This window comes from Oncorhynchus nerka, linkage group LG7, assembly GCF_034236695.1.
Source record: "Oncorhynchus nerka isolate Pitt River linkage group LG7, Oner_Uvic_2.0, whole genome shotgun sequence".
Taxonomy (NCBI): domain Eukaryota; kingdom Metazoa; phylum Chordata; class Actinopteri; order Salmoniformes; family Salmonidae; genus Oncorhynchus; species Oncorhynchus nerka.
This window is the reverse complement of record NC_088402.1, coordinates 38,912,751-38,928,941: the sequence shown is the minus strand read 5'-3', so window position 1 is coordinate 38,928,941 and position 16,191 is coordinate 38,912,751. Positions and strand designations below refer to the sequence as shown.

At 42.1% G+C, this 16,191-nt stretch overlaps 1 protein-coding gene across 4 annotated transcripts in view; it reads right to left on the bottom strand.

Annotated features, from left to right (window-relative positions):
* LOC115131607 (collagen alpha-2(XI) chain-like) overlaps positions 1-16,191 on the bottom strand; it is a 58,060-nt gene that overhangs the window by 10,444 nt on the left and 31,425 nt on the right. For 2 of the 4 annotated variants that reach the window (XM_029663443.2, XM_029663442.2), the window contains exons 6-34: positions 13,954-15,336; positions 11,879-11,998; positions 10,069-10,272; positions 9,091-9,144; positions 8,786-8,827; positions 8,622-8,684; positions 8,218-8,292; positions 7,879-7,965; positions 7,576-7,632; positions 7,335-7,388; positions 7,041-7,094; positions 6,697-6,750; positions 6,333-6,386; positions 5,989-6,042; positions 5,678-5,722; positions 5,439-5,492; positions 4,716-4,760; positions 4,515-4,568; positions 4,245-4,289; positions 3,972-4,025; positions 3,520-3,564; positions 3,305-3,358; positions 3,158-3,202; positions 2,468-2,521; positions 943-1,050; positions 693-746; positions 523-576; positions 328-372; positions 52-105 (exon numbers count right to left, since the gene is read on the bottom strand). In XM_029663443.2, coding sequence (XP_029519303.2) covers positions 52-105; positions 328-372; positions 523-576; positions 693-746; positions 943-1,050; positions 2,468-2,521; positions 3,158-3,202; positions 3,305-3,358; positions 3,520-3,564; positions 3,972-4,025; positions 4,245-4,289; positions 4,515-4,568; positions 4,716-4,760; positions 5,439-5,492; positions 5,678-5,722; positions 5,989-6,042; positions 6,333-6,386; positions 6,697-6,750; positions 7,041-7,094; positions 7,335-7,388; positions 7,576-7,632; positions 7,879-7,965; positions 8,218-8,292; positions 8,622-8,684; positions 8,786-8,827; positions 9,091-9,144; positions 10,069-10,272; positions 11,879-11,998; positions 13,954-15,336 — 3,165 coding nt within the window. The remainder of the gene's footprint in view (positions 1-51; positions 106-327; positions 373-522; positions 577-692; positions 747-942; positions 1,051-2,467; positions 2,522-3,157; positions 3,203-3,304; positions 3,359-3,519; positions 3,565-3,971; positions 4,026-4,244; positions 4,290-4,514; positions 4,569-4,715; positions 4,761-5,438; positions 5,493-5,677; positions 5,723-5,988; positions 6,043-6,332; positions 6,387-6,696; positions 6,751-7,040; positions 7,095-7,334; positions 7,389-7,575; positions 7,633-7,878; positions 7,966-8,217; positions 8,293-8,621; positions 8,685-8,785; positions 8,828-9,090; positions 9,145-10,068; positions 10,273-11,878; positions 11,999-13,953; positions 15,337-16,191) is intronic. The other 2 variants (XM_029663444.2, XM_029663445.2) reach the window with 2 other exon arrangements.

Below are 16,191 nucleotides of genomic sequence, written 5' to 3'. Positions count from 1 at the left end.
GAGCATTAAACCTCCGTAAATGTATTGTTGAGATTCTAGACATTGTCTTACCTTGGCTCCTGATTTCCCAGTAGACCCTCTTGGCCCTCTCTGACCCCTGGGGCCCTGTTGGCGAGATATGGAGAATCGATTAGGAATGGTATGGGCATTTGGTTGAGTGTTTCTGATCCACTTCATGTTGGTTCATCTCAGTAAACTAACCAAACTGTTGTTTGTTCCCAATACAATATGAGCCCTGGTTTAAACAGCGATGCATAAACTATAAAGAGAGACTTTGACAATCAACAGTAATATAAATAAGTGGAATTTAGTGGAGTTGAACTGTACCGTTGGTCCTCTTTGTCCTCTAGGTCCAGACTTTCCAATCAGACCCTGAAGAAACGCAGACTCAGTCAGACAGACACACAGGCAACACCAGCCACCAGAATCAACTTCAGTGCTGTTGACTTTGTACCTGGGTTACATCACTCATAGAACATACTGCGACAATTTGAGTTTTCATTTGAGTTTGAATTCCCTTACCCTTGTTCCCTTCTCGCCGTTGGTTCCAGGGAATCCTGGGAAACCGAGGGAGCCCTGAAAACACATCAAGCATTTGTTACATCTAGCATCCGTATTGTCAGTCCTTTTAATAAGATAACTTTTCAATTGTTACCTGCAAACAATTCGAAGGAAATCGGGGTTGTCGTTACCTTAGGTCCAAGTCTTCCAGGATAGCCAGGAAGTCCAGGAACACCAAGTTTACCCTGCAATCAGATACTGTCATTAATGACCCTCTGACGAACCTATCAAAATAAACCAAAACCAACAACATAGACGGAACCACCATCATGTAAAAGTTGGCCAACCAGGTAGGTGTGTTATGAGATACTTTCAAATATAGTGTCATTTTAATCAAGATAAACAAACTTCTGTTATACAGAATATGAACCCCACTCTCACCTTCTCTCCAACCAGACCGATGGGCCCGAGCTCGCCAGGGGGCCCAACACGACCCTTTGGCCCCTCAGGACCGTCCTCTCCTCTGGGGCCGGGCACTCCACCCTCTCCCTGTTAGCAGGAACACACAGGGGAATCAATCAACACTGATACATAAAACCACATAACCATACATTAAATCAAATGTGAATCAATACATAAACCACATAACCATGCATTAAATCAAATGTGAATCAATACATAAACCACATAACCATACATTAAATCAATACATAAACCACATAACCATGCATTAAATCAATACATAAACCACATAACCATACATTAAATCAATACATAAACCACATAACCATACATTAAATCAATACATAAACCACATAACCATACATGAAATCAAATGTGAATCAATACATAAACCACATAACCATACATTAAATCAATACATAAACCACATAACCATACATTAAATCAATACATAAACCACATAACCATACATTAAATCAATACATAAACCACATAACCATACATTAAATCAATACATAAACCACATAACCATACATTAAATCAATACATAAACCACATAACCATACATTAAATCAATACATAAACCACATAACCATACATTAAATCAATACATAAACCACATAACCATACATGAAATCAAATGTGAATCAATACATAAACCACATAACCATACATTAAATCAATACATAAACCACATAACCATACATTAAATCAATACATAAACCACATAACCATACATTAAATCAATACATAAACCACATAACCATACATTAAATCAATACATAAACCACATAACTATACATTAAATCAAATGTGAATCAATACATAAACCACATAACCATACATTAAATCAAATGTGAATCAATACATAAACCACATAACCATACATTAAATCAATACATAAACCACATAACCATACATTAAATCAATACATAAACCACATAACCATACATTAAATCAATACATAAACCACATAACCATACATTAAATCAAATGTGAATCAATACATAAACCACATAACCATACATTAAATCAATACATAAACCACATAACCATACATGAAATCAAATGTGAATCAATACATAAACCACATAACCATACATTAAATCAATACATAAACCACATAACTATACATTAAATCAAATGTGAATCAATACATAAACCACATAACCATACATTAAATCAAATGTGAATCAATACATAAACCACATAACCATACATTAAATCAATACATAAACCACATAACCATACATTAAATCAATACATAAACCACATAACCATACATTAAATCAAATGTGAATCAATACATAAACCACATAACCATACATTAAATCAAATGTGAATCAATACATAAACCTTAAATAAATTAAATAATTGTATGCCAATAACAAGGCAAGAAACAAGGCAAATAACTTCAAACATGTAACACGACATTGTAAAACGATACATAATAGTTGAATATAATTCTTTGGAGGAATGATTTAATAAACAACATGTATCTTACTCTCTCCCCCTTGACACCAAAGTCTCCTTTAATTCCAGGGAAGCCATCTTCTCCCTAAAAAGAAAAGGCAATTGTGGTTAATATTGAAAGCTGAAGGCCTTATACGTATGGTCAATCAAGTGTTTGGGATGTTGTCCCTAAAAATGCACAAATCCAAATAAAGTCTTCCTAAGAACTCTTACAACATAAAGAATTATGAAAACGTTGGTGGAATAATATTTAAAGTGTAAATAAAAACACAGTATGTACATCTTCTCACGTTTAGGTCAGAGAGAGAGACAATGAACTTGACACCTGTGTGGCTTTCGTGTCTGAAAGTGTGTCACAGTGCGCCCTCTAGTGATCCTAACCTAAAAGTACAGATACCAGTGGCTGATCTCTGAAACTGCATAACCATGGCTGTGTCATTCACAAAGTACATGTTAGTGGGCTGAGAGACACAACTTTACAACATTTCTAAACGTATGTCAAATCAATCTAACCCAAAGACTAACGTAAATGTTTCAGAGGTGTTATAGCCCACGACATTGCTGTCATCATGACACAGGACCAGCGTTGTACGTCACCTTCAAGATACCAGAATCAGTTCTCAAAGTGAGAGGCCACTTTTTTGTTTATCGAAAAGATAAGATGTTTTATTGTCACATATACTATTCGTCAATCCCTGATACTCTGGACGAGGTCACCTACCTTCTCTCCTTTGTGACCCTTCAGTCCACGGATACCTTGAGTTCCCTGCAATTACAACTGGATTAGGAGGTCAGTCATTAATCAAGCATTATCGTCACAGATTAGTGACAATTAATGACGACTTTAGCCAAAAAGAACTCATCTCACCTTAATGCCACGAGGGCCAGGATAGCCAATAGTTCCCTGAGGACCGTTGGGACCCTGTATGAAGATAGGAGAGAGGGTTAATGATGCACTACCTCACACAAGACACAACGTATAAGACACAATATATAGGCAGGCATCTTGGTGGGGATTTTGGCGCGGAGGTTGACTATATTTCATGAATACTGTGCAGGAGAGAGACGATTAGAGGATCTCACCTGGTTTCCTTTGGTGCCAACAGGTCCCTCCTTTCCTGGGTGACCCTGTGAGGTGAAGAGAGTATCAGAGGTCAAGAGAGGCATTATCAAGGGCAACTTCAATTCAAGATGTGCTGATTACTTGTTCTTACCACTTTGTTCCATGAAAATGCAATAAAGTACTTAACCTTTTTGACCAGTGGAATTCTGCGCAATGCATTATTTATTTGACCTTTATTTAACTAGGCAAGTCAGTTAAGAACAAATTCTTATTTTCAACGACGGCCTAGGAACAGAACGACAGATTTGTACCTTGTCAGCTCGGGGATTTGAACTTGCAACCTAACCACTAGGCTACCCTGCCGTCATCTCATGTTAAAAAACCTCTGCAGATGACCAATAATGTTTCCATTGCTCTATTATAACATACAGTAAAGATGAGTCCAATATAGGTCAGTGAGTACGTGACTTACAGGGGGGCCGTCGGCTCCGGGCATTCCTGGCAGACCAGGTTTTCCTGTGGGGCCCTGGGGGAGGAGATGAGAAGAAAGTCACGAGTTTACTGGACTACTGATGACAATACTGGTAACAGTGTTATCATCACTCAATTCTGAATGTGACGCTTCACTAGTTGTGACAAGTTCTGGAGACTTTACTGGAGCCTGTCGGGACGGTCAATATCTTTATGAAGGTTCATTACATAGTAATTACACACACAACAGTCATGGATCACTTTGTTCTCTTACCTTATCTCCCGGGGGGCCGTGGGCTCCCTGTGGCCCTGGCATTCCCTGAAACAATCATGTCATACGGTCAGATCTGGTCAGAGATGCATCGCTTGGGGCATTATTACCACAGATTACAGTTGTGTTATTAGAGGTTGCTTATTTTTCATTGGATCATCCCACATTGTAAGGAGGCGAACATTTGAATGTGATATCCAGTCATTTGCAAGTGTTTAAATTGGCTCAAATATGTCCCCAATAATGTGTCTCCTGCTCTGTGACGTTTCTCACCTGTGTTCCTGAGGTACCCTGCTGCCCTGGGGGCCCTGGCTCTCCTTGGGGACCCTGAGAGAGAAAAAAGAGAAGAGAGAAGAGGAGGAAGGAAGGAAGAAGAGATGGTTTGAGACTTTAAGGATGGTTTGCTCTCAATGGGAATACATCAATATGTTCAACTCCACAGAGGACAAAAAGGACAGAAAAACATTCACTGACCAGGTTTCCTTTAGGACCGTGGGGACCGTCGTTTCCACGCACACCCTGAAAGAGGAAAAAGAAAATAACATAAAATAGAAAAGACTGCTAGTTATCAAAGCTATATGCAGGGTAAACAACACACATGACCTTAAGTGGTCTTCTACAAAATGACTATCTAGATGTACTAGTGATAAGAACATGATCCTGTACTTTAGGGGCTTTTTAGCTGGTGACATGAGGTTGATGTGGTCTGCTGACACTGTTGATGTGGTTCCTGGTCATATAGTTGCCTACTTTAGGGGTGCTTAGTACTTTCAGGGGTAGTATGAGGGTAAAGTTGTCATTCTGGAATGTAGTGAAACTATCCCAGTGCAGTGTTTGCTTGGTCATGGTGTTGTTTTAGGATGCACCGTCATTGGCAGATCATTTATCAGATCTTTCATTTGGCAGCTGTTTTATCCTAATATGACGCTTTAAGGTAAAATATCTTGAAATAAGAACAATTACTTGCATTAAGCCTTTTTAGGTTAAAATAAGTGAAATGATCTGCTCAATGACGTTAGATAATTTAGCTTGGTACAAAAAAAAAGCAAGGAAAAAAGCACACATTTTAAGTTCATTATCCCTCAATATGAGATATTTAGGCTTGCTTATATTCACTTTTTCTAGTGTAGCTTCACAGCCAAGTATATTTTGAGTAGAACTGACATTCCAGTGTGGTGCACCAATGTGTGTACTTACAGGAGGGCCGGGGATTCCGTTCGGACCTTTAGGCCCGAGCAAACCACGAGGTCCCTAAAAACAAGAGCGAAACAACAAACGAACACAGAGAGAAAAAGCCAGGAAGGGTCAATAACAAGCCAGCTAAAACAGGTAGTCGCTATAAACAACACAATACACACACTATTATCCCAAAAATGTGAACGGTGATGGTAGTGAGACGGAACCGATGTCAACGGCAGCGTCAGAAATACACTCACGGGTTCACCTGGAAGTCCTCTCGGTCCGATGTCTCCGTCGTCTCCCTGGAAACAAACACACACACACACACACACAAAAGGTGAATGATAGAGACAGGATGTGAGGAAGGAGGAAGGAGTTTGAAGGATCAATGGGGTCATGTTAAAAGACCACGGTGAGAAATGTAGAAATGTAGATGCAGTGTGTGTGTGGTTCTAGGTTCAGTGACCACTCTACTGTAGTTCTGGGCTGATAGACTCATAGTTGTATAGATCTCTATGGAGACATGGGACTGATAGGTCAATGTCTGATGTTTCGCCAAACTACTTACCCTCTCTCCGTCCTCTCCAGGACCTCCTAGGGGTCCCAATCCTCCAGTATCACCCTAAAATGGTGGAATAGAGCGGGAGGAAGAACAATTAAAACGACAGCATGCTTTATCACACTTCGATTCCACTCTGTTTTTCCTCTGTTTCCACTCTGTTTCCGTCGATAGGACAGAGTCTTCCTTCCTGGGCAATAACCATGAGTCATGTTGAGTCACAATAGTTCCAGATGGAGTGGCTTGGTTTTCCAACACGATTTAATTTAATGTGATACTCAAACTCTCTTTGACGAGGCCTCTACCATGTGTCTACGGTGGTGTGCTGGGTTGACCTTCGACCGTGAACTCACCCTGTGTCCTTTGTCTCCGGGCAATCCAGGCAGGCCGTCGAAACCACGGTCCCCCTGCGGGAGACAGACAGACACGTTGAGTCAGGGGGTGGAGAAAACGGAAAGAATGTGTGCGGCTGTTGGATGAATCCTATCGACAACACAGTACCGCGGCATGTTCAAGGCGCAGCAGTAAGCCAGAGCATCAAATGAACTCCGCACTGAGAATGGAAAACGATTCATGTGACCTGAACAACGATTCAAAAGCAACACGCATGCAAAGTCGAGGCCATACAGACCGTTTCAGAGAACTTACGTGAGGTCGTAGAACAGAATCGGGAAGAACAGATGATGTTTACGACAACACAAGCAGCTGAGAGCTTACCTTAGGCCCGCCCTCTCCTGGCATGCCTCTGGCGCCATCAGCTCCAGCACGACCCTGAGGGGAGATAGAGGGAACCACACAATCACATCTATTGTCACTGCATTCGCGTTTATTCTAATCTGCATGCCTGTAGACATAGCATACCATTTAGTGTGAAGCAATGTATTGGGCATGCATACAACTAGCATGCTAGTATCAACACTGGAATGTGGGCAGTGCGCGTCCGAAATGGCACCTTATTCCCTATTTAGTGCACTACTTTTGACAGGGGCCTATAGGGAATAGCGTGCCATTTCGGGCGGATTCATAAATACAGTAATGGAGATCAGATTGCGCTCACTTACTCTTCTTCCTGATTTGCCGAGAGGGCCGCTCAAACCCTGTGGTCCTCTGGGGCCCTGAAAAAAAGAATAGATGTCTGTGATGAATGCCTGTCTGAATTGAGTATCGATAATAAACACACGAAGAGAAATAGTCTCTCCTACTACATTACAGTTGAGGGAAAACAACCGTCTCTTCGCAACTAACCAGCACTACAGTGGTGTAAAGGTACCTGTATAAAGCCAATCTGTGGTCTGAGTCAGATATAGGGGGAAGAAATGTCCACAGACGTGGTTCTGGGATGAATATCTCTTTACCTGAGGTCCAGGATCCCCACTCTCACCCTTCAGACCAGAACTTCCAGGGGTACCCTGACATAGAACAGAAACAACCATTATTGCAGAGGGACACACAGACGTCAATCAAATAGCCCCGTCACTCTGTTTACTTTATCCCCGTGGTGATCTGGGGACCATCTACACACAGTCAATATTCTTATGATACATCGACAGACTGTGATTGGAGGAAATGTGACGGAGGAAAAGGGACGGTACACACCAGAGGTCCTGTGCGTCCAGTGTAGCCCATTGGTCCGGGTGGTCCCTTCAGAGCCAGCTAAGAGAAAGGAGTAACAACAAGAGGCCACGTCAGCCCTTAGCCATTACTCAGACCATTTTGAACACACGAGATCTGCGCTTAAGAACACTGACCCGAAAGAGATCGCATTCAACCTGCATGTTGTCTTATGTTGTGTTCGTTAAATCATTCGGGGTGTTTTTGTAGTGTGTGCTAAAGCTGTGTGCTAAAGCTGTGTGCTAAAGCTGTGTGATAAACCAGTGTGACGGACAGTGTTGAACTCACCCTGGCCTGAGACAGAATGGCCTGAGCCTGGGCTTCCTGTGCTGAGACCATGGGACCCTTGTCTCCTCCACTGCTTCCAAAACGGAACTACAGAGAGAGAAAACATACACTTATTCCCAATTAAGGCAGTTTGTCATCTTCAACCTTACGACTCAGTACTGGAGTCTGAGTCGGGGAGAAAGAAACAAACTGATGAAGAACAGAGTAAAGATTAAGACTGTTCAAAGACAACAGAGAGAGAGAGAGAGAGAGAGAAAAGGTATGGAAAGGAAAGGGGAAAGAAAGAACGTAAGAGGGCCGTAGGGATGATTGCCAGACGGGCATCAGTCGTTCACTCACTGGCAGCATGACAGACGTTCCGGGGGGGCCAGGGACGCCATCGGCACCGGGGATACCAGACTTTCCAGGGATTCCCTACAGGAGGAGATACCAGCACAGCACAGTCAACCACCACAACAAGACAACTAAAGCCATATACAAACAATACATCAAGGTTAACTTGTTCAGAAACACAGATATACATTAGATAGTAGGTAAAGTAGGACTCCCGAGTGGAGCAGCGGTCTAAGGCACTGCATCTCATGGTTCGAATCCAGGCTGTATCACAATAGAATACCGTGATTGGGAGTCTCATAGGGCGGCGCACAATTGGCCCAGTGTCGTCCGGGTTTAGCCGTCATTGTAAATAAGAATGTGTTCTTAAGTGACTTGCCTAGTTAAATAAAGGTTCAATAAAAACTCACCCTCTCGCCAGGATCACCAACAGAGCCAGGAGGGCCAGATGGGCCATTAGGTCCGGGGAGACCCTAAGGGAGAAGAAGAAAAGTTTGGGATAAGTACAGTAAATAAAGGTATTCTATTCTATGAGACGCATTTCAGTAGAAAGAGGTGGATGAAATGCACTTACTGCTTGTCCCTCTGGTCCCGGAGGTCCCTCAATCAACATACCCTGTGAAGAATGTAAAACATGGGGGACTGAGAGACGGTGGTATTTCAATGTCAGACGTTGCTACTTATTTCCATATCAATTCCATCCACAGGAAATTCGGGGAATCCTCTGGCCTTGTGGTAACTCGGTGTTCGGGACAGCTAAACTGTTTCTTGTGAAACGTACGTTGACTACTGAATGTTGTGGTGCCCCCTGTAGATGAGGAGGTCACAGTGCACAGGAGTAGCTATAACAACGAAACGACAACGTAAATGGCAACTCACAGGCTCAAGGACAGCAGGCTCTCCCTTCTCTCCTTTTACGGCACTCACTGAGGCCTGAGGAAAACACACATGTAACCCACAATACAGCACAGTCAATGCATATGCCTACAGACCCGACACACACTCCACCAAGAGCTTTGGTCAAACCTGCCGACATGGCGTGTAGCCAACAGGTTGAGGTAGAAATAATCATAGAGGTAGGAAATAGTCCTAAAAGCAAATACACGAATAACAGTTGATTCCCACGTCACCCAAAGGTAGCTCAAAATGGTTCTATGGCACGGCCTTGGAGAAATGCGGTGTTGTAGCGTTTGTTTGTAAAAGCAAGGGAACTATTTTAGAGGTTAACCACTTTTCAAAAGGCATAGTTTCATAGGACATTTTGTAGCTCCTTATCAAACTGGACAAATCAATGGCTCATCACCAAGTTACAGAAAACATACCGGCAAAGGATGTGTTCTGGGTTGATAATATCACATACACAACATAGTATTAATGAGAGATACATTCAGTACAGACAGAATACTGTATATACTGTGGCCTTTACTACCAAAAGGCAAATGAGCAGAGTGGGTTTGAATCATAAAATGGTCGCCAAAAATATTGCTATTTACAAGGTTGTAGAAGCAATAAAGTTCACCTGTTTTATGTCCGAAATACTATGTAATCTTAAGAGTACTCTAAAGAGACCAGACCCTCGTTGGGCGCCAACTTTTATCAACTCTCCTCACTAAAAAGTCTTCAGGGCATCCTTCCCTCAGGGCGACCTATTACCTCAAGCTTAATAGCAAGTCCAAATGGATACATACACATAGACAGGCATTAAAAACAAATGAGATCCGAGCCAGATCATTTGCTGCGCCTTTAGTACCTCTTTGTGTATGCATACTAACTAGAGTATACACCGAGTATACACAAATCCTATTTCAGCTCCTGCTAGGATTGAAAGAAAGATTTGGTGGAAGCGCAGTGACTTACGCCTCCCTCGTCTGTCACAGCGGACAGGGCGGGGCCCATGTAGCCGTCAGTCTCTCCTTCGGGCAGAGGCTCGTTGTAGTCCTTGTAGGAATAGTCGTATTCCTTCATGCCCAGGTCTCCAGTCACATACTCCTCAGTAAAGGCCTCGACCTCACCCCCTGCCTTGGCCAAATCTACCTCCTCTGCCACCAATGTCTCCTCCACCTGGGGCAGAGCGATGACGGAATGGAGGTGCCAACAGAGAGAAAAAGAGCAAAGAGAGAGATAGAGAAAGAGAGAAAGACAGGAAGAGGAAAAAGATCATAGAAAAGAAATCCAAGACATTGACGAAAAGTAAAGTGACAGTAAATGATAGATGAAGAAGCAGAGAGATACCGGGAGAAAAGGAGACGGCAGAGAGTGTGGTAAGTCTTACCTTTTACAAAACACAGACACTGACAGAGGGACATAGAGCATAGTGACACCTGGTGGACATCAAAGGAACAGCCAGGTCTTCTGGAAATTTCCTCACCAAAGCATGGAAAGCTTAAGGTCCATTCATGCTCCATTAATATCGCCACAATTTTCATGAAGGGCCTTCTGGCCCTTTGAAGCCATCATCTCTTACAAATGTAGGCATATTTGTGTTTATTCTTAAACTTATAATAATGGCATGTTTCCACCAAAGCTTCTAGGGTGTATCACCAGCTTGTGTGTTTGTGTCTAATGATTGAGTTAACTGAAAAGGAAGCAGAATAATTGTGGGCTAGCAATATACTAACATTATCAAAATTAAGTGTGTGAGGGAAATAAAAGTGGTGATGGAAATTTCACAATTCTTTACCTAGGCAGTTTTACATATTTTAAGAGGCCATTCTACACAATGGAGATTAAAAGTTGGGTAGCAATATACTAATATTTTAGTGTACAAGACTCACTGACACACACACACAAGAATGAGGTGAAGCCCCCCCCACTTTGTGAAAACAAAAGCAGCTGCTATTATGCAAAGCTATTACTATGTTACTTTTCCCTATTCAACTTACCACTGCTGGTTATGTAAAACATTATGTAACAGGTCCAACATTGATTGATCACATAGATACAAATGACTGAATAGAATGCTGGCTATTGAAATAAAAGGAACCAATTTATTTCTCAATAGAAAACAAAATCTCAGAAACATTTTTCCAATGATTTACCATTTCTTCTTTGAAGATAATTTTTTTTTTTTTAAACGATTCATATAAAATAAAGAGAACACATACAACAGAACTGTGAGGAAAGAGTCACACATTCTGGCTGATAGGGCTGAGGATAGCCACTATAATTCTCTCAACAAAATGCAGTTCCCGTATGCGGTCAAACAAGAATGCATGATATCCATTCCTCCGCAGTGTATATCAAACATTCGTACGCGACTTCCATTTTCTCAAGACTGTTGTTCTTATTTCAAGACTAAGTGTGTTATCAAATTAGAATATTGATATGAGAACAAACAAAAAATGATCTTGGGTTAGGGAAAATGAGAGCCACATGAAAATGTTTGATACGCCAAAATGAATGTGATTTACATTCCTCTTTGAAAAAGGGTGGCATGTCTCATGGCTCTGGTGGCAAGAAAATGGGTAAGAGTGTTATGGTGCGTGACAACCTGTTAGACCACTTTGTTGTACTACCGGATGGCTGGGCTCACCTCCACATAGAGATTACTAGGAAGTATATAACAGTATCTAATAATTCATGTTGTATTGACTTTAGCCGGGGAGTGTTTTGAACTAGTGTGATATCGATGGCGTCTTCTCCCACTGTTTTGCTATGTGCGGTTTACCTGGCCAGTCGTCTCTTCTTGTCCAATCACCTCACTCGCTGGCTGTAGGACTGCCTCCTCATAATAATAATCCGTCTCTGTAGGGGTGTGGCCAGCCTCAGAATTTGCAGTTTCTACATCCTGATTGGTCAGGTCAAGAAGAGGTGGGGGGGGACCAGGGTGGAGGTAGGCGGGTTTGAATGAGAAAGGGTGGTTAGTTTTAAGATGGTCAGTATTATGACTGATGTGTTTAAAGAAAAGATGAGACACATTACAGGGGATGTTTGTCAGGTAAAAAGGGCAAACATCAAATAGTTTTGCCAAAGAGTTCTCTGGCAAAACATGTTTTCAAAGTTTAGAAATGTCACTTTGAGCTAGAAATACATTTTAGCAGTTCAAAAAATCTTGATGACTAGAAATGTTGCCATCCGCAAGATTTAGGAACGGTCCATGCTAAAATGTATTTATTGAATTCCTGAAAAACGTTTTCTGGAAAAAAAAAGAGCCACAAAGCCACGATAGGTTCATTAGGTCAAGTCTGCTCTTCTGCTGATGTCAGAAGGTTGGAGAAGGCCTCAACTTGACCACTCCTGGTGAGATGGATTATCACTGTTATTAATAGTGGATGCATACTTTGTTTGGTCTCCTCTATGAAGTGGGAAAGACTTTAACCAGAGACACAGGAAAAAGTTTCAACCACAAAAAGCAGCCTCACAGAACAAGTTCAACAAGTTCCAAATAACCTCAGAGCAGAGACATTCACAATAACTAAATACTTACTCGTTTTTCAAATCAGTACACACTTATCTGATAACTGTAATACATATGGCTTTGACATATATATATATATATATATATATATATTTTTTTTTACCATCTCAGAGCTTCATTACATTGACATACTCGCCCATCTCAATTCGACTTGCATGTTAATAGTAACTGAGCCAGAGGTCTACGACGTGCACAGAGTGGAGTTGAACTGATACCTAAGCATGTTTAGCGTGCTTAGCTTCTGTGAGACTGCTTCACTCATATTTCACTCCAATATGATCAAGACGGGGGGACACGTCTTCGAGAGAACCCACGTTTGAGAGGAGAGAACCCACGTTTGAGAGGAGAGAACCCACGTTTGAGAGGAGAGAACCCACGTTTGAGAGGAGAGAACCCACGCTTGAGAGGAGAGAAGAGAGAGAGAGAGAGAGAGCGAGAGAGAGAAACGGGAAAAGTTGTATTGTATTGTCTACAGATTGTGTGGGTACATATGTTTTATGTCTCCCTTTGTCTGTGTAAGAAACGCATGCACACAGGTCAATCCCTTCACTAGCGCGCCACTCAATGACGAAAAGAAGACAACAACAGGCCCCGTGTGAACGCTGAGAACAGGTTCTGAGTTTCAGGAGCTTTGAAGGGGAGTTTGTCAGGAAACGGAGAGGAGACTGTACAGGTAGCCATGCGTCAATACGACAGTCTGTTACACCGCTTATATCATATAGGTTCTCACCATCAATATTGATCATATGATATGTAAACGGAGGAGAGGGTCCAGGTTGGTATGAGCCAACTTCCTTTCTGAGGACCAGGCAGTCCACCACCTAGCTAGGTTTTTCACACTCAATTCCATAGCTGTTAGTGGTTGAGTCGAAAAAAAGAATTGCAGTCCCAACGAATGCAAATTCGTCAGTTGCGTTTAACTGTGCAGTTTTAGCTTTATAGATGTTACATCCAAGATTTGTAAATGATATGAATCATTCAGACAAGTATAAAACAGTTACGTCTTATATAGATATGAGTATGAAACGAATAAGAGTCACAGCTTTGCTGTATCACTGTAATCTATGTACGTAACATACCCATAGTGAAGATACGTATCGTTGTATAAAAATGGTTTACCAAAATCATTTGAGAAGTGTGTCTAAAAAAGTATAAACTCTTTACGCCTAAAACGAGGCACTAAAACTATCATCTGTTTAAAGTAGAACTACAAGCTTGTTGAAAAGACATTTGCAGTAAGATCTGGATGGAGAACGACCTGGTTCCCAGAAGGGATAGCTGGAAGATACAGCTCTGGACTGCCACCATGGGCTCTTTGTTTGTACCTGTTGATAACCGTTGCCCGTTTTCTTCTTCGGTTTTTCCGGCACAGGGACGATGGTGCCACTGTATGCAGTCTTGCCGAAGGGAGGCATTTTTTGGGTCATCGATTTGACGTTATTTACATCAAGCACCACCTTGGTTCTCTCTGGCTTCGGGGAAGCAGGTTCTGGGCTTGGCAGCTCTTTCTTCGGTGCAGGTTTGAGGAAGGGATGAACTTTGACGACAACTGACTCTCTTGGTTTGACTTTAGTGATCTCGGTTTTCGCTTCCTTAACCTTTGTGACCTCGGTTTTTACTACTTTAACTTTGACTTCGGTTTTTGCTACCACTACTTTGGTTTCTGCTTTTGCTGGTTTCACTTTGCTGACCACAGTTTTTTCTACTTTAACTTTAGCAACGTCTTTTTTGGGCTGTGCTTTAGTGGTTTCAGGTTTTGCTGCTTCGGTTTTGCCATGAGCTTTTTTGTCACTGGCGCTTTTGCCGTTACCACTCACTTTCTTATCCTCAGCGGTTTTACCATTGCCGTTACCACTCACTTTCTTATCCTCAGCGGTTTTACCATTAACATTACCACTCACTTTCTTATCCTCAGCGGTTTTACCATTGCCACTCACTTTCTTATCCTCAGCGGTTTTACCATTGCCATTACCACTCACTTTCTTATCCTCAGCGGTTTTACCATTAACTTTGGCCTCACCATTTAGTTTTTTCTCAACTACAGGTTTGCCATTGACCTTGGAATTACCATTTACTTTCTTCTCAACTACAGATTTGCCATTGATTTTGGTCTCACCATTTACTTTCTTCTCAACTATAGGTTTGGCATTGCCATTGATTTTGGCCTCACCATTTACTTTCTTCTCAACTATAGGTTTGCCAATTACTTTTTTTTCACCTTTTTTCGCAGCAGGTGTGGGCTTGGCCACTGGTGTGACTGTAGTGGGTTTGATCTTGTTCAGGAGGACTTCAATTGCAGTAGGTTTGGCTTTGGCTGGTTTGGCCGGGTAAAGCTTGGCTTTGCTGGGCTTGGTGGCAGCAGGTACGGCTTTAGCTGGTTTGGCTGTGGCCTCAAGCTTAGCATGCTCTGCTTTCGCAGGTTTGGTTGAGGCAGGTTTTGCCGACTTAACTACTACAGGTTTGGGAGCCTTAACGACTATAGGTTTGTCCGCCTTAACGACTACAGGTTTTTCTGCCTTAACGACGATAGGTTTGGCCGCCTTAACGACGATAGGTTTGGCCGCCTTAACGACTATAGGTTTGTCCGCCTTAACGACTATAGGTTTGTCTGCCTTAACGACTACAGGTTTGTCCGCCTTAACGACTATAGGTTTGTCAACCTTAACTACCACGGGTTTGCGTTTGTCAGCATTGCCATTGGCACCCTTCTGTTGTGCATGCGTGTCGGTTGTGTTGTGTTGTAGTTTGTGAGGGTGGGTGTTGAGAGAGAGGAGAGGTAGAGAGATACATTGGGGGGTGGGAAGGGATGAAAGCACAGGGGATGGATAGATGGAGAGAGAAAGACAAAGGTGGATGTTTTGAGACAGTGATTTAAAGATGGCTTAGGCTTGGGTGATTTACTGAGACTGTTCTGGCATTACTGGATACAGCAGAAAGTGGGCAAAGGTGCTTTACAGTTCCTATAAAGAAAAGTTGTTTCAATGTAGCACTGGAAAGATGGGAACTGAGCATTTTAAAGCCAATTGAAACCTTGACTAATCGGAGCAAGGTAGGAATGGTGCTATGTGCCAATGACAAGACTTAAATTACAACAGGGGACAGTGTAGAATTATATTTTTGGAAGTCAATGTAATACAATGTGTAGCCTAATACTCAGCTCGTACAGTGCAATGTATGCTGATCTCTCCAGTAATGCCATTCTCCATATTAAAAAAGCAGCATCTCTGTGCTAATGACAAATGGAGCCTGTGGCTTGCGGAGGCACTGGGGATGTAATGGTCAGGTAAAGCTGTAGCCTCTGATGCACTGAGCCGTCCAACTGCGAGAGAGCTGTGAGCTCATAGCCACAGAGAAGCAGCAGCATTGGGTGTCAGGCGAACAAAAGTTTGTTTTACTGGGCAGTGATCTGATATTTTAACAAGTGAAGAAAATACACAGATGGGAACCGATATATTCAAATTCAGGCAAATACAAAAATATGTACAGTGTGTGTGCATATATGTAGAGAATAGCTTATTGGACATGCTGTGGGAAACATGTATATTACACATAATGAGATATAG